Raw genomic sequence first — 19502 nt, 5'->3', positions numbered from 1 at the left:
ATGATACAAACGACGTGGCTTTCCTTTAGTGGAAGTTGTCTTTTGAGAACCGTTCATGTTTGAAGATCGTATATTATTTAATACTGTACGACGTCAACGGTGTAATTATCGTATTGTATTGTAACATCAGCTCTTCGAGGTCCAAAACAACAAAGCGTTGGAACATTCCTGTCATAACATCAGATACATTACTCTCTGATAACAACGAAAACGGGCAAACTAGTAAGTAACTTAAATTAAGACATAATTTATACATCAATCAAGAAAATAATGAAGAACATAAGGATAACACTGATGTTTATCATCAAACTCATAACTACCCCATGTTCAAATTCCCCGCCGGGGGGAGGGGGGAACATCAAGAAAAATGTAGTCAGTCCAGAAAGAAGAAAGCTTCTCGAGCCAATCCCTAAACAGTCCCAGATCCGTACTCCCTCAGCGAGTCCCCCGGCTTCATACTATGTCGTCGCGTACGTTCGTGTTTTGGGTCATTATGGGTGACTTCTGGAGCTCCGACATGCTTGCTCATCACACTCGGGGGCACCTGAGCTGCGTCCGTAGGGTCCTTGTTGTCGAAGTTTCCAGTTCGCGAGCTAAATAGAAAAGAAAAAGAAGTTGGCGAATGAGGCTCGACGAGATAGGCGGGTTTCAACCTACTTGTGGGTTGCGCCTCGGCCGACTGTGCGGCTGCCATCGAGATCGGAATCCACTCTATTGTTTTGATGTTTTGTTAGCTGGCCGGTCGTTCATTTATCCATGCACTGCGTAGGATAAAGTATGGGGAGCCGCTTCTTCCTTTTCACTTACCTTGGGTCGAGTTTGTTTGCGAGATTGGAGTCGTGGGGACCGGCGGTGCGGCTGGCTGTTCCCGAGCCGACACTTGAGTGCATGACGTTCGAACCGTGGTGACCAGCGGAATGATGACCTGTTCCTGAGCCAAGAGCTGAACTAGTGTCCCCTACCCCACCGACTCCAACACCCCTAGACGCCTTTGTGCTGCTAGGCAAAGGATTAGCTTGCATCAGGCCAGGCTCTGAGCTGTGGTGGCCAGTTGCGTGGTGGGTTGTTCCTGCACCGAGGCCGGCACCAGCACCCCCCAGGGCTCCGTGTCCCATATGGCCATTGCCACCGAGCTTGGAGCTGTGGTCGAAAACATGAGTATTAGTAACTGAAATATGGGCGTCTCTCCGGACGCTGAGCCTCAATTCTCCTTACCTCTGCTGCGCTGTGCTAGTATGTGGTGGTTGAGTGCCAGAGGTCATTCCAGAGTGGGTGCCGTGGGTTCCATAGCCTAATTTCAAGGTTGGTTGTTAGTCCGATTATGCCCTCGGATTGAGGTGTAAAGACAGATAAAGATAGATGAAAAGGACGCTATACTGGCACCGGTGCCGGCTTGAGAATCCACACGAGGGTCAAGTTTATTGGCAGTAGTGGAAGAGTGTGGTGGTTGAGTGCCAGACGTCATCCCAGCGTGGGTGCCGTGGGTTCCAGGGCCTAATTTGAAGGTCGTTAGCCGGATTGTGCCCCTGGGTTGAGGTGCAAAGACAGGAAGCTATACCAGCACCAGTGGTGGCTTGAGAATCCACACGAGGATCAAGTTTGTTAGCGACCTTTGAGGAATGTGGTGGCCGAGTGCTGGAGGCCGTTCCCCCATGAGTGCTATGGGTTGTGCCCTGGGTAGTCTGGGTGCCATGGTTTCCCTGACCTACTCAGAATTGTCAGATCGATGCATGGAAATGAGTAGGTAGGAAGAGCAGTCATACCAACACCAGTGGTGGAATGGGTATTATCTGATTTGTGATTCGGATGGCCAGTCACGGCGTCCTTAACTTTGTGTACGATGTTCGACATGATTATGAATGTGGGGATAGTCTGCTTATTCAAGGAGGTAGGTACAGTAAACGTTCTTTCAAAGAATTATAAGTAAAAACAGCAGTTGAATTTATATCTTGTTGATGATGTTGACAGAAGAGCTATAATCTAAGGGGTCTGGATGGATTCTTATATGGTTCGTTTGCCTCACTAAACGTACTCCGTACGTCCCAACTTCCAACTCTAGAGCGGTAGGCAAGCCTACTAACAATTCAATTGAGTCATTGTAATTCGTGGATCTTGGGCCTCAAGTGTACAAAACAGCGGCAGTTATTCCGTGATCAAGATAGAAAAGCTCCAGTGGGGCAGATGCGGTAATAATGACGAAGTTCAAGTTGTGGAACGGGCGGCAAAGGTAATATGGGAGTGAGGTATAGAGATAAACTCCCTGATCCCTCCTTATTGAACGCCTGTCGAGGTGGATTGCGATGTTTACCTCGCCTGAATCTTGCAACGAACCTTGACGTCATATTTTTTAGCATCAAATTTAACTTCTTAGTCATCCCGGCACAAAAACTTGGCGCCAAATCAGTCCCATATAGGACAGTGAGATTCTCATTGCCGCCGGTAGACAGACCAGACCGTCCGTCATAGTGGCGTGTGTGGGTGGAGAGTCTTGATATAATTCTATCTATCCCGGTAATGACGTATTGAGATAGTTAACACCTTACAAGTTTGAACCCCTCGCTATCGGAAAAAAAAAAAAAAAAAAAAAAACCAGAGAGCGGTGTTCCGTGCGTTAGAATAAAAGGATACAAACTTTCTAGCGAGGCTCACTTGCTGCGGAAATGCAGGTAGCCCTCGTGCTTTGTTAATTATAGTTCAGACTCAGGAGCTAAAAGTTATAGCAAAATCAACATTTCAAGAGAAGAAAGGATGACAGAAATTTTTGCAAGCCAGAGACTTCGTAATAATCAATGATTGGTTAGATTTAAGGCGGGAAATAAAAAGCAGGGAAAAAAAAGGCAAAAATTTGGACGCTGCCGGAATCGAACCGGCGACCCCGTCAATGCGAATGACATATTATACCACTAAACCAAGCGCCCAACGTTTCAATGATGTTTGGCATCATTACAAGACAAAATATTAGTTAAATGATCATTTGCCGGTATGGTGGGGCAAGTGTGGCTGAGGCGAGCTATTTATCTTGGCGCAACACCCACTTTTAACGTCGAACCTTACCTAGGTTAGTTATAATATCATGTGACGACTTCCTCCTCGCCAGGAGTTCCAAGGTTGTGTGTGTCCTGTCCCCAAACTTCTTCAACGACGGGCGACCTAATCTCCATCCACTCTCGCGCTGTCCTGCGCTGTTTTGTTGATTTTCGCTCTGCTTCATCTTAAATCCTTTATCAATCAATTTACTGTCTTTGCAAACCCATTATCTGCCGGCCCTCTCGATGAGTGGCCTCCTCGCGTGGCCAACGACCTAGTGGATTGGTCCAATTCCGCGTCGCCGCAACCACTACCATCATGCGTCCTCCTCGCCTTATTCTTCTACTCGCGTGCTTTATTTTCCTCCCAATCCTTCTGACCATCTTGTCGCTCCTTTCCACTCATCCGCAGCAACATGGCTCTACCTCCCAATCCTCGGTTTCTGGCGGAGTCGGGCGCCTCAGAGCCTTCTTTTCTTTCCATGCGCCTTCCTCCCTCTTCCCTCCTTCTGCGATGATAAGCCTTACCGATGATAATTCAACATTCTTCCTAGCTCGACCAGCTGCGTTTGGGCCTTCCTTGCCTTCCAACGGATTGAGCGGTCAACTCTGGATTGGAAGCGGCTTTGGCGATGATGCCCTGCGAAAAGGGGGTGTAAGCACCGGGGCTGAGGGAGAGCTTGGTTGTTCCGATGTTCCAGGATGGGAGGACACTGATAAAAATCAGAATGGTGATGTTGGGTCCGGCCAGGGAACTGCAAAGCTTACTACTGGCATCAAAGTGAAAAGCAACGCCCATCAGGGTGTGGAGGCCCTTCATAAACGACGTGACGAACACTCCCCCGATCTCGTTAGACTTGTTGATAAAGGGGGCCATCCGTCAAAAGATGATGGAACGGATGATCACTTGCATCATCCTCTTCCGGAGTCCGGCCCGCCCGGCCCCCCAAGCACTGACAAAAGCAAAGAGTTAGCACATGCTGATATCCAATCTTTGCAAGAGAGCGCGGAAATTAGAGGCAAAATTGTCTTGCTGAGTAGAGGGGGTTGTGGTTTTTTGGAAAAAGTTAAATGGGCTCAACGTAGGGGTGGTATAGCGTTAGTTGTTGGAGATCATACTAGAGGTGGCGGATTAGTGACCATGTATGCCCGTGGAGACACTTCTAACATAACAATTCCGGCGGTCTTTACATCTCATACCACCGCGCATCTCCTTTCCTCCCTCATTCCGCCCGAAACACAATCCGACTCCAACTCCCCTAAGGACCCATCGAAAACAACTTCTGGGGATAAACCGGAAAATAATGCAAATTTTGGCAAACCTGTAATGGCTACGCAGGTTACCCCAAAGCCAACTTCAGAGGCGGATTCGACGTCCTCTCGACCTAACAAAAGTTTCTTGCAGTCTCTATTCTCGGCCATCGGACTGGGTCGTGATAATCCATACCCTTGGCATCTCCAGGAGGATAGCCGTCGTCCACCAAGCAGCGGAAACATTGACTGGGTTATGCTGGATGAATTTGATGACGAAGAAACGCCTCCAAAGTCAAGGAAGTCTACACATAAGAATAAGGGGAAGGAAATCGGGGATGGCACGTCGCCTGAATCCCACCAAGGCAGCAGTGATGATTTCGTTATTGGGGTCCAAGATTGGCGAGATCCTGATCTCGTCCCAGTAGGCAAAACTAACAACCCTCCGCAAACTACTCCGAAACCAAAATCCTCCGGCTCCAAACAGAACGATGATCAAACTGGAGGGCACGGTGGCGATAGCAACAATGGCCCTAGTGGTAACGGTCTTAAAGGAGGAAGTATTACTCCAGGTAGTGGCGAATATGCTCCCCAGGATAAGTCAACAATTGGTAAGGGAGTTGGGGGTAGTTCTAATCCTAATTCAGCTTCGGATTCACGGCCTGGAAGCTCGAAACAGAATTCGCATTGGTGGTCTGGCTCGTTTGGTTGGGGAGGAGCAAGCAATGATGATAAGTCGTCGACCTCGCCATCCGGTAAGAGTGCAGGACAAAGTAACAAGAACGTTCACGGAAACTCGACTCCCTTGCAAAAGCCTTGGAAAGAAGGCAGTAAGCACTCTGATCACGAAGGTCTTTGGGTCACCTTGACCCCAACGAGCATGTCTACCAGCCCTTTTTTCGATACACTTTTGGTTCTAGTTGTCAGCCCATTGATAACCCTCACGGTTGTGTATGCATTACTATTGCTTCGCTCGAGAATTCGACGCCGCCGTTGGCGCGCACCTAAAGCTGTCGTCGACCGCCTCCCTGTTAGAACGTATCATTCTATTCCATCCGCATCATCTTCTTCAGGCACCGCCCAGACTGCCACCTCCCCCGAAGCATCGTCCCCATCTTCTCCTCTCCTATCCCATTCCCGCGCTCGATCTCCACCCCCCCGACCGTGTTCTCAAACTTCATCTGGCATCGTAGCCGCTTCACCACATGACACCACGCATAGCTCCTCATCAACAAACGCTGAAAAATCGAACTCTGATTCAAGTCTTGCTCGTCGAAGGTATACGGGCAGACAAATTGAATGTGTTGTCTGTCTCGAAGAATATATCGATGGGCAGAGCAGAGTGATGAGCCTCCCGTGTGGGCATGAATTCCACGCAGAGTGCATGTAAGTGATCTATTCCCTCTTTGACTATTATCACTCCGTCCATAATTTATACACTGACTGGCCTTGTTCCAGAACTCCTTGGCTCATTACACGTCGACGCACCTGTCCGATATGTAAAGGCGATGTTGTGCGATCGATGGGTGGACGATCCTCTAGTGGTCAGACGTCGGAAGATCCCGACCGGATGTCAGAAGATATTCAAGCCCATATTGCTGAAACGCGGAACGATTCTCCATCGGCAGCTGATCTTCTACCTAATGTCTCTGACGATATCGATTCCGACCTAGAGCGCGGGGATGATTCCAGGACATCACTACTTCACCCCTCGGAGAGCTCTAATTCCCAGTCTAATTGGAGAAATCTCGCATCCCTAAGCCTTTCTGCCTTGAGTGGCGATTCAGTGTGGCATCAATCCCGAACCCCTCGGTCTGATCGGAACCGTTAATGTCGAACTTTGCTCTCGAACTTTCTTCTTTACCACTATTTTTTTAATACTACGAAGCATTCCACTCCGTATCCCATTCACCTTCTAGGCATATTTTTCTTTTCCCTTTGTATCTTTGGTTTAGCGAACGTGGGGATTTTATTTGATCGCTGGGCACTTTGGCGTTTTAGGTGTGATTAATTATTGCTAATCAAAACAAAAATAAAACAACTGACATTAGCCTTGCGGTCCAACACGAGTTTTCGGATGTTTGAGTCAAATTACTTTGTTGTCAACTTGCAAAGACTTTCCTTACAGAATTGAGTTAATCCGGTTTCGAAAATGGAAGAGAACAAGTTGATGAAGAGAAGAGGGCTGAAGGCCTTGATTGTTCACTGGCTCAAGCCATCATTGCACAGGTGTATATAACTTTTCTTAGCTTTTAATACATCCTGCTTTGAAGGGGAAAAAGAGAAAAAAAAGAAAAAAAAAAAGATTTCGTCTTCTACATCGTGTTGGCTTGACTTAAACCTAATTGTATACAGACTGTATACCTGAGTATTTACTACTATGTTGATGTCAGGTTACAGATGAACATGGTGCTAAAAAACCTAGACATGATGCTAAATTTTTGACTCACTTTTTTGACACTATGTTCAGCTTTGAAATCATGCTGTTTCTCAATGCTAGAACTATAACTATACCAGACACATGATCAACTTTGATACTCTTTTCCACATATATAATTAGACTGGCCAGCAGAATCATGAATTTCATGTTTGATCTTATTTAATCTGATCTCATACATTTCTTGATGTGAGTTTCACCAGAATCTATCATTAAAAAAATGTGAAAATGAATCCTTTTTTTTCAGAAATGATGAGAAATGAGAGTAATAATGTCTAATAATTAACAGTGAAAGATGATCATTTTTCAAAAATCAGAATGAGACTGAAACTGAAAGATAAATTCAGTCTCATTATAATTATTTATATAATGAGAATTTGATAACATAATCTATAAATAAAGTGAGTCAGTCATTTTCTCATCATTTTGCATGTTTAAAATTGTCATGGTTATAGAGCCGCCAGGTCCAGGCTGCACCCATCCTTATATAGTGGTGGCTTGCTTGCTCCTGTCCAGGGTCTACCGTTACAATTTTGAAATCATATTAATCTAAGTTAAAATCATACTGAGCTGTTTTTTCAGCCAAAGTTAGCATTATATTCAAGTTTCATCATATGCTCTATTGATGTAACTAGCAGTAGAGTAGGCTAGGAAATAAATAAGCTTTTGGTTCCGCAGTTTGGCGTGGGTCACCTGACTGACGTCATCCAAGGAGCTCTGCAGCATCTTCCTGCTATAATTACTGTATATATCTATGCCAACACGCTCTAACTTTTTGCGAAGAGGAAAAGTGTTGACGACCCAGTACTATACTAGTCTATATCTCTCTTACAACTTAACTGACCGACCAACATAGCGAGGGAGACTCAACCGTAAATCACACCTCACCGTACAACAGGATTTATCAATATCCACCATGGCCGACAAACTCAAGACCATCTTCATCCGCGAGGTTAATGACCTGAAAGCACTTCTAACGGAAGCAGGCAGGTCAGGCACATACATGTATCCCTTCCAGGTATGTGCATATATTTCCCACTGATATTTTCAATGCCTTGGAGAGCAACCCAAACACCCCGCACAATCATAGGGAATGCAATTGTAAAATCAGGTAGTCCGACATATTCTAACAGAAAACACCAGGGAATCTTCTACTTTATCGCCCATCGCTCCCTCTGGCAACCTCTCGTGTCCAAAATCGCCCCAACAGTCTCCCTGGGCATCCTCGTAACCTCCACAATGTTCTTCTTCACCTACATCCCTCAAGTTGCCATCCTAGCCTTCACCAGCGGACCCCTGGCGCCATTCTCCGCAATCCTCCTCGTCCTCAGCGAAAGCTCCACGATTACAAACTACCTCTCGCGCAGCTTCATTCTTCGCGATTCCCTCGTTGACATCTTCGACGGCACGCTGATTGCTCGTGGCGACACAGCGCTAGTCTCTGAGGGCCGGCAGATTAAAGGTTCTTCATCATCCACGGATCCAATGGCTCGGTTGGGGGCTGTGATTCGGAAACCATTGGCGATGTTCTCGTTGTCATCGTTGGTGAGATCGTTGATGTATTTACCACTAAATATGATTCCTGTGGTGGGGACGGTGTTGTATGTCGTTTCTCAAGGAAAAAGACTCGGGCCAGTAATGCATGAGAGATATTTTCAACTTAAAGGGTGGGATTCGAAGAAGAAGCGAGCATGGGTGGCCGCGCACCATGCTGCGTATACGAGGTAAGAGATAGAACATTTGTTGAAATCCCTCCTGTTTCCCACTACAAACCCTGATATGGACTAACGAGGTGTTGTTCCTTTCCTGTATATAGTTTCGGGGCAGCGGCATTTGTCTTGGAAATGGTCCCCTTTGCGTCTTTGGCATTTGCATATACGAACACGGTCGGTGCGGCATTGTGGGCTTCAAATCTGGAGAGGTCGATCTATAAAGCCCCCAGCATGGAGCAGGCGAAGAAATTAGACTAAGGTATTTACTCTGTTGTTTGCGTTTCTGTAAAGTATTTCTCAACCATACCTTTGCAGACACTTTGACCCATATGTTATCTGCGCATGATATTTTGGCGTTGAAAAAAAATGATGTCACAGGCATTCTAGGGTAGCGTGTGGAATTTAATATAGACTCAACGAATTCTCAGGTCATTTGTCCACCCACTTTTCTTAGCACCATTATGTTAACCGGAACCGATAGATAAGCTCCCTAACTTTCAACAGTGAGAACAGAGGGCACCCTTTCATCACCGATATCTCCTCACATATAGCCTGTTCGCTCAACGCCTTAACTACCCTTCCTGGCCCCTTCTTGACTCTCAAGCACTACCCCCCGTAATTCCGCCAACCCATCCACCTCTATTTCCTTCATTCGTCCCGCCAGTGTTGTTCCACTCTACATACCCAAAACTCTCTCTGCGCGTAGGATCATCATCTGAAAACTTTCCAACTTCGGTGAATGATGAAATATCGACGCCATATCCGCAGACCAGGGGATCACCTGTTTTAAAATTAAGGGTACTGTTGGATTAATGCCTAGCGAGGCAGAAGAGGACACACCTAATACATTTGTAAGAGGTATGAATATAATAATAACGGTTACAATGAAAACAAAAGGGGAACGGAGAGAGGGCCATATCAACCTCCCTCTTTTTATCAAACTGATCATTCGGAGCTCCAATGACCCCCACAATCTCTCATTCCGCACCTGCAGACCCATCCGCACCAACCATGTAGTACATTGGTTTAATTCCTCCTTCCATTCCAGAACACGTAGACTAACGTCCAACACGTCCATCTCCTTCTGGACCTTCATAATTCCACCTAATTGACCGGTATCGAGGGTATAGAGTGTCTATTCCAGCATTCCTAACGTGGCAGGCACAGGTCCAGACCCAGGAGGGAAGCTAGGTCTGCCTCCAACCGGTTGCGTCTTCAAAGCTACCTCACCAGTCAATTTCTTGAACGAGGATTTCATCCCCTTCATTTTCATTTAGATAGCGAAATAATTCCTTGTGGCTTTTTCCTTGGAACTGGAATCCCCCCTGATCCATGTCAGTAGGGTCGTATGGAAAATTAACGGCCGGCACCAACGGCACCATCCCTCATCATTGCGGATTATTAGAATACGATCTAGAACCTCGGAAAACTGAGGTAGAATAGGGCAAGTCCTGCCATGGAACCGACCTGTGCTTCACAAAATTTTAGCTGTTTAGCCGTTCTCCCTTGTCCATCTCCCCATCTTCCCTATTCCCTTCATCACAGTTCGTTTGTGATGCAGCTTGGCGTTAACCGAAATTGAGTTGATGTTGCTCTGTTGCGGTTTTTGATTGGCTAACTACGGGAGTACTCAGCCCTATCCGTTTACGCCCCACACTAAAACGTGGGGAAATTAAGCTAGTGGGGCCTGTTTCCAACGAACCATGGACCGTGGACATCAAAAATCCTAAGGGCAAAAAAGGCGATGTTGAATTCTCAGCAAAAGAATGTTATGAAGTGTATTCTAACAAGATATATTCCCTTGCTTCAATCCATCTCCGGATCCATATGCAGGGTGCTACCGGTAACAGTCAAGCCGTCCCATCTCACCATCCATGGCCTTCATCAGGTAACAATACGCCCTGTGGATATTTTGCGCAGTCAATAATGAGTGTCAATATTCTCAAAACGGAACCTTCTGTGCATCCCTATGATTTTAATCCTCAACAGCATCCGCGTCTTCATCCCTATCTTCGAAGTCTTTATCTTCCTCGAGCTTATCCTCCCCGCCTGCATCGTCCTGCTCCGGATCGTCTTGGACCTTATCATCTTCATCTTTGTTACTGTCTTCACATTTTCCAGAATAGCAGGATGCAGCGCCACAATGTCGTGACGAAGACCCACAGAATCCTTGTGTTGAGCAACTGCGCATAGCGTCAGCTATTGGCTGATCCTTCTCAAAAGCCCATGAAACGCACAAAGTTGAAAGCGATGTTGAAGGCATAGGGGAAAAAAAGAAGGGGGGACCGATCTATGTCTTTACTTACCACTCTCCATAAGAGCTGCCCATACATGTCATATTACCAGGGAATTTGGGACCACAAGTTCCATCTGTGCTTACACCGTTCAGTGATCTATCACAGGCGCCTGAGTGGCAATTCCCATATCCTAAAAAAATTGGACTGTTAGCGCACTTATCCATCCTTTTGTATGTAATATATAAAAGTGATCGGGGGTGAGTGGAGAAATAAAAATATCACTTACCACACCACTCAGGCCCTGTACCGCAATATCCCGATAAACTGCAACAATCACCAAATCTTGAGCCAAAACAAGTCCTATTTTCTGGGGAACGTGGGCCACAAGTTCCATCAAAGCTTATCCCTGATTTATCTTGCTCACAGGCACCAGCCAGACAATTTCCGACACCTAGTCATCATTAGAATACAAGAATGTAGGAATGTAAATGAATGGTTACCAGCTAATCACATACCACACCATTCATATCCAGTTCCACAATACCCGCTAGTGCTACAACAAGAACCATAACCGGATCCTGTGCATGAGACATTCAGAGAGCATTTCCCATCTATGCTAATGCTCATAGTGGTATTTCCGGGACGTCCTGTTTCGGTTGGTTGGGAAGGTTTGGCGGAAGTTGGGTCACCAGTAGCAGAGTCATCCTGAGCACTATCACTCGGAGGGGTGATGCTGGAAGTGATGCTGGAAGTCGTGCTGCTGGGCATAGAGTCGTCTGGCGCCGGAATAGGGGTTGAAGGATCAGCGGGGTCAGTGATGCCGGGAGCAGAATCGTCAGGAGCTAGGTAATCGGGCGTAGTATCAATAGGAGAAGCGTCTTCTGGACCTGTATCACCCATATTGCAAGGCCCACAGCGATTATTCGAATGGCACTAAAGAATAACAACAAATTAACAAAAGATGGGTGTGAGACTATGGAATTGGGCCTTACGCATCTAAGCCAGGTAGGGTGTATTAGCCTTGTGAGCAATGTTTTTTAAAAAGGGTAAAGAAAACTCACGAGCCAAATTCCGACCCCTCACATACGGTCCCATATCCCACTCCACAATTGCCATCTGTAGAAATTGGTTCGTTTTCAATCGGAGCGATACAAATAACATGATCTGCCAACAGGTTGGAGCATGTCCTATCCAGCTACATTCCGAACATTGGTCAGCAAATCTAGGGTATGAACAATAAATAATTGATCAAAGTCACTTTGGGTAACTATTGAACCCACCTCTGTATTGAAACGCTTGATGTCATAGATGGAAATCCCCCTGAAGACGATGAGTATAATGTTCAGAATGGCCAAGTGTTAACCAAACTTACAAGTTCGACGCAATCGATCCGCACTATAGAATTTCACACTTAGTAGACATTAATTTAACAGTGCTATGGTAGCAGAACTCACAGTATCGCCTGTAGCCACGTGGTAGTATTGGCCACAGTCTCCAATGGCCCCTGGATGGACGGGAACAGCTGGGGTGGCTAGAGAGAACATCAGGTTGAATTCCGTGAGATGAAAGCTGCTGGGTTAGAAACTTACCAGCCTCGTTATAGACTCCATGTGCTCTTTTTTCATTAGGCGTAGGTTCTTCATTTGTTCCGAAAACTGCAGGCGCTGCACCAGGCAAGTCTGAGCAGGCAGAGTTAATCTTATTGAACTGGTCAACCAGGTACTCTGCAAGTTTTGCGGAGGACAAAACAGGCGAAAGCAGTCGTTGCCTCCACATTAGTATAAAACATTCACTGCAAAACTATAGATATAAAGTTAGTTACTGTAGGGGTCTAGTAGATAAAGAAAAGTTCGACTCTTACCAAATCCTTGCTATACATATTGGTCACAGACATCCTATCTGGATCAGCGGTGGCGTCCGCGATCATAAGGACTTGGTCGTCGCACTGAGGCGGAGGATCATCGCCATAGCATAGGTCGGAACCCCATCTTAATATCGTCAGGGTTGCATATCAAGGAAAAAGGATTCGAAGGCGGAGCTTACTTAGAATTTCCAACGCTTTCCCAGCCTTGAGATTCCAGGTAACACCAATTATTAAAGCTATTCGGCGTTAGAACTGGCTACCTAACCTGGAAACACAAAGATTCATACCTATCCTGCAAGCAAGCCATATCGAAGCCAGCAATGTACCTCAATGGGATTGTATATGGTTCAATGAAACGACCGTCAGTATTTATTTGATGACCAGCACATTGAGTCTCCACGTCGGAGAGCCATGTTGACAGCGCGCTCGAGCATTCCGCGGTACATAACGAAGTTACGTTATCCTTAAACCAGACTATCAAAGATTTGTCTATCAGTAACACAGTATTGACCAGGGACAAAAGAAGAAACATATTGGAAGGGCAAAATACAATCATCATCGGCACCACTGGCAGCCCGAGCGACATTAACAGCGTCACAATCGACGGTTTGGTTCCTTTACAAGTATTAACAACATATTTCAATCAGTAGGGGGCGTAGTTGATTGAAACATACAGAGCTGATAAACATTGGTCTGGTATCCCGAGCGTTGTAGTCACCGAGGCTTCTTCATATTTGGCGTAGAAGTTGAATTCAGCCGTTGCCTGCTGCGCTGATACCAGGCCAAAAAACAGCAATACAAATGACTGCATGTTTGTAGCAAAGAGGTTCCAACGGAGGAGTTAGCTGCAAGAGAAGTTGATATGGATGCTTCAAGTAGTCTTGAAAGAGTATAAATTGGAATGTAGCAGTTCGGTCCGTTGACCCTTCAAGAGTTGCTATACTATGTTCCAGTAGAATATGCACCACTCCGTAGGATATAATGAAGCTGGAAAAGAAGAAGAAAACAACAGATAGAAACAGAAGCTGGAGAAATAAACAAACGAGAGGATTTGCCGCATTCTGTATACATGGCATGAGCAGCCCATAAACATGGCCTAGAGGGAAGCGGCAATCGAGAGTGTTACAACTCCTAAGAAATGCGCTCGAAGAAGTCTTGATCAAGAAGGGCAATGGAGTACGTCCACCATTGCGTATGGCATTGTTTTTCTCCTGATATCAAACATAATTGCTCGAATCTGTTCTGATATAATAAGTTTTTGAGCGCGCAATGGGCGGCATGAGAGACTTAATCAGCTGTAACATATTTATGCCGCAAATTTTTTTTCAAGCATTTAGCTATGTAAAGCTATCTGGAAAAAGAAAAAAGAAAAATCCCAACAATTGGAGGTGAAAACTAGAAATGGACGGAATCCGTCCATTAAAATAATGATGAATATTTGTGAGTTGATGGTTCGCTTTCTGCATGCATCACGCAAAAATATATTTCCGCTTATTTAATCTTTCAACCAACAAACAAGCACTTGGATATTGCAAATGAAATTTCCATCGCTACTATATTAAATAAATAATGGGCAGAAAATGGAATGCGTTATCTTCCCTTCCTTTCATCTTACTACCTACTTATGCAAAGGGATATATATCTTCTAGGTCAACAACATGCAACTGGTGTCTCATCACCCGTTCCGGTCCTCTCTCTCCATCATTCATTCAATACAGGATGCATCTCCATACACATTCCACCTGTATATCAGAGCATAGTAATAGGCTGCTCGGAGCTTTTTTGGAGCGAGAATTCGTTTCCCCTAACCCCTCAAGTTCACGAATCGTATCAATATCCATACTTGAAAACCCCAACTTGCTCCGAAGACCACCCTCCGCCCCAATTCTCAAATTCTTTCTCCATGAATCCTAGGAATTGCACCATTCGCTTTGTACGATATTCCCCCAGCAGCTAGAATGCTCCTAGTTGTCACCTCATCGCGATCTTTCTTGCCAATAAGCTCATTGTATAGAGATTCTCGAATAGGCTCGAACCCAACTCGAGCAAGTACATGTACATAATCGTGCACGATCGTATCTGGCGAATATCCGGCAGTACGAAGGATAATCGCAGATAAGACGCCCAGTCCTATCTTTTCCAGCTGTACAATTGGAGAACAAGTATGGTTAGGAAGGGGAGAAGGCCAAGGTTCATAAAACAGGTTTCTCCAAGAAAACCGATGTTCATCGCGAGGGAGAAAGAAGCGTCTTACCTGTAATGTACAATGGAAAAAGAACGGCTGATCAGGGAAGTCCTGTATATGTTCAAACACGGCGCGATAGATGGGCACATGAGTGACCAAGATATTTTGATACATCTTCAAGATCAAAGATCTTCTTCACTCCGAGACCAGTTGTAAGTTTGGTCTTGCCTTCCTCCTCAAGGAAAGCGAGCAACCGGAGCGGAAAATGTAATTCTTTTTCAGAGGCGTGAGCGTGGCACGGGGATGGCTGAGATCCCTGAAGTTAAAAAGACCGGGGACAGAAATGAATGGTTGATTGGAGATGACATGAGAAACAACATCGGCCGATAAAGCGGTTAGGACGTCAGTTTCAACGACATCGCGGAGGGCATAGGTCGGTATCTGCTCGTTTGAACCCATATTGAAATTCTCTTTATAGGTATCTTTTTCTTCGTTTTCACCACTAAGCTCCTTCTTTAGGCCCCTTAAAATTGCCAAAGGACGAGGATATCGTGGAGTTTAGTAACCACTTTCTTAGTCTTCCGCCCTATTGAACGAGGCTCTTTGAATAGAAAACTGAACAAGCAAACCACCTCGTCGTGGAGTGTGTGGCATAGATAGTATTAAAGGCAATCACGACAGACCGGGTTGTCTTCTTGGTCGCAGCAAAGCATTAGTGGAAGTAAATATACAGTGTTCATTCAATTCGATTTTAAAACAGTGTCCCGATGCAAGAGCGAGTCAATGTTGATTTGGGATGATCTCAAAATACCATTATGCTTGCTTGCACCCAAACCCCTCAAAACCTCTCAGTGTCTGCATGCTCACAGCCAATACGGATGAACTAATGCTCTGATCTATCACATCTCCATTTCACGCTTCGGCCGTAAATAGCCCCAAGCATACCAGGGCTTCATTAACTCTTCGACGTGGTGTTCAACGCGCCCTGGCAGAGCATAACTTCGCTCACGCATTTGGCGGACGACAGGTTGAAGGAAAGGATTAAAAAGAAACAGGTAGTCTTATTTGCTTGCTCATCTGATATATCGTACGTAGCCGAAGTTAGGTGTTTGTGTTTGTTAGCAGAATATCTAGTCAAAGATTCAACCTGCGTGGTGACACTGAGAAAATCAACTCCTTCTTTCTCATCACATTTCTCAAGTATTTCGTGGACATATCATAAACAACCAAAATAATAAAAAGAAAAAGAAAAAGAAAAAGAGGGGGATGGCTTTGGTGCATGCTAAGGACAAACCATGTACATAGAAAAACATCAATGAGGGGATGCAACAAAAGACAGTAAGAGAGGCTATTCTCGCAGATTTGACAGGGTAACTGACAAAAGAAAATCAAAGTAATAACAAGGAGAACAAAATCAATATATATAACTTGTTCCTGAGAAGTGAAAATAGGTTTAATCAGTCAACTCCTGAGCTGTTCAAGAGGAGACGGGTTCGTCATCATCGCCCGACATACCAAGTATACATGATTGGTGTAGGCTATATTAATGTTTGTAAAATAAAAGGTTGAAGTAAAACAGAAAGGTGAATCAGTAGTGGAACAGAAAAGGAGCATAGAAATTTAACTCCAAACCGAGTTTGAATGAACCGCCAGACCTGCTTGCAAGAACCAACCCTACAAATTGAGAGAAGGGTAAAATAAGAAAGAGAATAGGAAAGAAATGGGCTCAAAAAAAGTAACGAAGACGGCCGTGCTACACACGCCACGGTCGGATTTAAGAATACCGCCTATCCTAACAATTCAGTGTCCAGCTGCAGGGAATAAATAGGACGGAGACGGGGAGAAAGAAGTAATCGGTGGCGAGGTTGTCATTTATCCCCTCTCTGCCAGCCGTTTAAATATGCCATAATTCCCACACCTAGAAGGACCACACCAAGCATTGAGGCGTACGGAGCAGTGTGATCCAGCATGTTTCTGTGACGTTGCTTCACATAAGCTCCATATACCTCTTTACTTGCTTGATCGAGTGGGCGGGACTTTGAGCTAGCGTCGTGTGGCAAATTGGTTTGACCAAGCCTCTCATTAAAAATATTGACCAGGGTATCAGCTTCAGTTTCACTATTATCCAACTCGATTTTGATGGCTTCCGGTGACGAATTTGGGGGAACTTCGGTGCGCGTACTTCGGATCTGTTCGATCATTTCAGCGAGTGTTTTACGGGTCTCGGAAGCCTCGTTTTCGGCTTTCTCGGCAGACTGTTTATATTTGGCCACTTCTTTCTTCATTTCGTCCATCTCAGCGATCATGCAATCGATGCGCTGCTGGAGCTGTTCAGAAATTGCATCAGGTGGTATTTTGCTGGGCTCGGGTAGCGGGGAATCAACAGCGGGCTTCGATTCTTCCGGTTTTGAAGGTTCGAGAACAGTTACCTCTTCAACCCCAGTGGTGTCGTTTTCCGATGTGGCAGGCGGTTGACAGACTGCCTCTAATTCCGAATTTTCTCCCCGGTCAGCAGCACCTCCCTCCAGGCTTCGTGCTCGTTCTTCAGCATGTTCTCTAGCTGCCCGCTCCGCCAGAAGTAGATTTTCTAGTTCCTTGACTCGAGCACCCTGCACATCAAGGTCTTTCTTAGCTGTGGCGAGCGCTTCTATTAGCGACAGAATCTGACTTGATTCTCGATTTACTGGCGGGTGAATGGGAGCTTTGGGTTTCTCCGTGCCAGATCGTTTCAAATTCGGTTGTGGCATGGAATCAGCTATACTACGATGTGGAGCGTCAGGCTTCTCAGGTAAAGGTTGTTGTGGTGGTGGTGCTGGTGGGTCTGAAAATCTGGATATCTGGTCCACTTTTGACATCTTGGGGCGCCCGTTTACCAAGCGCCCACCACCGTGGCTCTCAACGGGGGACAGTTTCGCCCGCTCCTTTTCTAAGATCTCATGGGAGACCAAATGACTAAGAAAGTTGTTGGTTTGGTTGAGATCGTGAGCTTGTTGTTTTGCTTGTTTCATTTCAGACTGAAGAACAGGGGGATTAGCATTGTCTAAATTCCGCGGATAACAAAGGGAATACATACCGATAGCCTTTTTACCACCTGCTCGATCGAGATAGGGGAGAGCCAGTAGTTCATTTGTCTCTGTTGGTGCAACATGCCCATATGATTCCCAGCCGCGCTGTGGTTGTTACGATTGGATGCGGCGCTCCCAGGTCTACCGCGCATGTGTGAGAGAGGTTGGCTGAGGTGCGAGGGTAGAAGTCCACCGCCAGCAGTTGGGTCAATGTCGCCAAAGTTCAAATCCAAGATATTCATGTTCGGGCCATAAATTCCAGCATGCTCCACTTTGGCCGAAACTTTATGATGGACAATTGATTTCTGGTCTTCACTCACGATATCAATCCCAAGCTCAAGCGTGTCATGTTCTCGAAGTTCATGTGGCTCAGAATCACGGTTCTCTGGGGATAAACGTTGCCCATTGACGAACGTTCCATTGGATGATTTCACATCTCTTATCCAAATTTTCCCTGCCCGGTCGGCCCAGATTTCCGCATGCTGTCGAGAGAGTACTTTTGAATCAAAATAACCATTTACTGGCGTAGGAACTGTTTTGGCGTTGGTTTGTCTCCCAACGCGAAGCACTTCAGGGAAATACGGAACAGTTATCTGCTTTCTTTCAAACGTCCCATTTACTGGCAATAAAGTCAAGATTGCCGGGGGGTCGCTAGGTAGGGATCCATTGGTGAGCCGGGTGCCATTTTGTTGCTGGTTTTGGAGGGCATGCTGAGACGGCACAACGGGGGTGGGCTGATGAAGAGCAGACATGGCGGAGGATGCGGTGGTTCCAGAGGAGGGTACGGAAACAGGCAGAGATCTCGCATTCGTCACCCCGGACACTGGTTCAGCCTTGGAGTTGGACCAACTATATTTGTATGACTTTTTCTTAGACGTCGCAGTTCCCGACTCGTTGGATGTGTAGCTAGCATTACTGTGTGGCGAATTCACGGTTATTGTAGATGATGTAGACGAGTTTGAATTCAAAGATGAGGACGAGTTTGTTCGTTGCACACTTTTTCGCGGTATGAACATTCGTAGTCCCTCGTCTGAGCTCGAAGGGGTAAGCGCTCCTTGACCACCGTCAACAGCAGGATGCCATCCCAGACGAGGCCCAGATTGCACACTTGGTGGTGATGCCACAGCTGTCATGGAAACGGCAGTGGCTCCGGACGCACAGTTGTCGCTCGAATACGTCAATCGTAACTGACTAGGTGGGCTACTCCTGCTCAGAAGAATCTGTCACGACTACGCGAGACACACAGGCAACTCGGAAACAGGTGGAGAGTTCCAACCAGCATAGGGAACCCTTCGACAATGCGCGGATATAGGATATAAAAAGGGGGGCGTTTGGCCGAGGGTCGTAAAACTTGGAAGGAGAAAGGGGTTAGCTTTAGTCGTCGTAGGCCCGTACAAAGAAAGTAATTCAGAATGCTCTGAACCTAAAGGGGCAAATAGAATATCAAGTGGTGTTGGGAAGCAATTGTTTGGTCCTGAAAGATCGAATATGTCAAATACTCACCGGCCTAGAAAATTGCAATAGGGCCTAGGTCACGAACGGTCTGGGCAGACGGTTGGGTCTCGCGTGGTTTCTCCCAAGATGGGTCCGGCGGCAACACAGCATCCACAACAGCAGCAACCAAGGAGAGAGTAAGACGGGGTAAGGAGATGAATAACACTATTGTAACCAAAGAAACACGCAAGAAAAGATCTCAGCACCGGGTCCGAGGGGGCTGGAACGCAA

The 19502-nt window shown here is 46.0% G+C and overlaps 7 protein-coding genes and 1 non-coding gene across 8 annotated transcripts; 2 read left to right on the top strand and 6 right to left on the bottom strand.

The window, feature by feature from the left end:
* Positions 1-409: 409 nt before the first annotated feature.
* BDCG_09062 (uncharacterized protein) lies at positions 410-1851 on the bottom strand (the record flags this gene model as incomplete). Its single annotated transcript, XM_045424841.1, has 7 exons — positions 410-593; positions 658-711; positions 808-1140; positions 1216-1291; positions 1378-1494; positions 1559-1705; positions 1764-1851. 7 exons carry the CDS (start codon positions 1849-1851, stop codon positions 410-412), a joined length of 999 nt encoding a protein of 332 aa, XP_045273466.1.
* A 995-nt stretch (positions 1852-2846) lies between these two features.
* BDCG_17918 lies at positions 2847-2918 on the bottom strand. The gene has a single exon. It is a non-coding gene; the product is annotated as a tRNA-Ala (tRNA).
* A 73-nt stretch (positions 2919-2991) lies between these two features.
* BDCG_09061 (PA and RING finger domain-containing protein) lies at positions 2992-6908 on the top strand. Its single transcript, XM_045424840.1, has 2 exons — positions 2992-5663; positions 5736-6908. The coding sequence occupies exons 1-2, from the start codon at positions 3346-3348 to the stop codon at positions 6106-6108; spliced, it is 2691 nt and encodes an 896-aa protein (XP_045273465.1). The 5' UTR covers positions 2992-3345; the 3' UTR covers positions 6109-6908.
* Positions 6909-7432: 524 nt separating this feature from the next.
* BDCG_09060 (uncharacterized protein) lies at positions 7433-10105 on the top strand. The gene is made up of 3 exons (XM_045424839.1): positions 7433-7732; positions 7858-8438; positions 8531-10105. Exons 1-3 carry the CDS (start codon positions 7631-7633, stop codon positions 8682-8684), a joined length of 837 nt encoding a protein of 278 aa, XP_045273464.1. The 5' UTR covers positions 7433-7630; the 3' UTR covers positions 8685-10105.
* On the bottom strand, positions 8917-9570 carry BDCG_09059 (uncharacterized protein). The gene is made up of 2 exons (XM_045424838.1): positions 9267-9570; positions 8917-9207 (listed from the first exon to the last, which is right to left on the bottom strand). Exons 1-2 carry the CDS (start codon positions 9520-9522, stop codon positions 9026-9028), a joined length of 438 nt encoding a protein of 145 aa, XP_045273463.1. The 5' UTR covers positions 9523-9570; the 3' UTR covers positions 8917-9025.
* Positions 9921-13939, bottom strand: BDCG_09058 (uncharacterized protein). Its single transcript, XM_045424837.1, has 15 exons — positions 13202-13939; positions 13078-13142; positions 12815-13001; positions 12707-12763; positions 12525-12651; positions 12253-12463; positions 12118-12194; positions 12036-12058; positions 11944-11983; positions 11725-11858; positions 11656-11659; positions 11179-11596; positions 10950-11114; positions 10733-10853; positions 9921-10609 (listed from the first exon to the last, which is right to left on the bottom strand). The coding sequence occupies exons 1-15, from the start codon at positions 13336-13338 to the stop codon at positions 10402-10404; spliced, it is 1974 nt and encodes a 657-aa protein (XP_045273462.1). The 5' UTR covers positions 13339-13939; the 3' UTR covers positions 9921-10401.
* A 476-nt stretch (positions 13940-14415) lies between these two features.
* BDCG_09057 (uncharacterized protein) lies at positions 14416-15171 on the bottom strand (the record flags this gene model as incomplete). The annotated part of the gene is made up of 3 exons (XM_045424836.1): positions 14416-14670; positions 14840-15028; positions 15088-15171. The coding sequence occupies 3 exons, from the start codon at positions 15169-15171 to the stop codon at positions 14416-14418; spliced, it is 528 nt and encodes a 175-aa protein (XP_045273461.1).
* Positions 15172-16580: 1409 nt separating this feature from the next.
* Positions 16581-18910, bottom strand: BDCG_09056 (cytoplasm to vacuole targeting Vps64; the record flags this gene model as incomplete). Its single annotated transcript, XM_045424835.1, has 2 exons — positions 16581-17726; positions 17786-18910. The coding sequence occupies 2 exons, from the start codon at positions 18908-18910 to the stop codon at positions 16581-16583; spliced, it is 2271 nt and encodes a 756-aa protein (XP_045273460.1).
* Between the last annotated feature and the right edge of the window lie 592 nt (positions 18911-19502).

Source organism: Blastomyces dermatitidis, assembly GCF_000003525.1.
Source record: "Blastomyces dermatitidis ER-3 genomic scaffold supercont1.13, whole genome shotgun sequence".
In the NCBI taxonomy this organism is placed as follows: Eukaryota; Fungi; Ascomycota; class Eurotiomycetes; order Onygenales; family Ajellomycetaceae; genus Blastomyces; species Blastomyces dermatitidis.
Note: the sequence above shows the minus strand (reverse complement) of the source record. Positions and strands in the feature narration are given on the sequence as shown.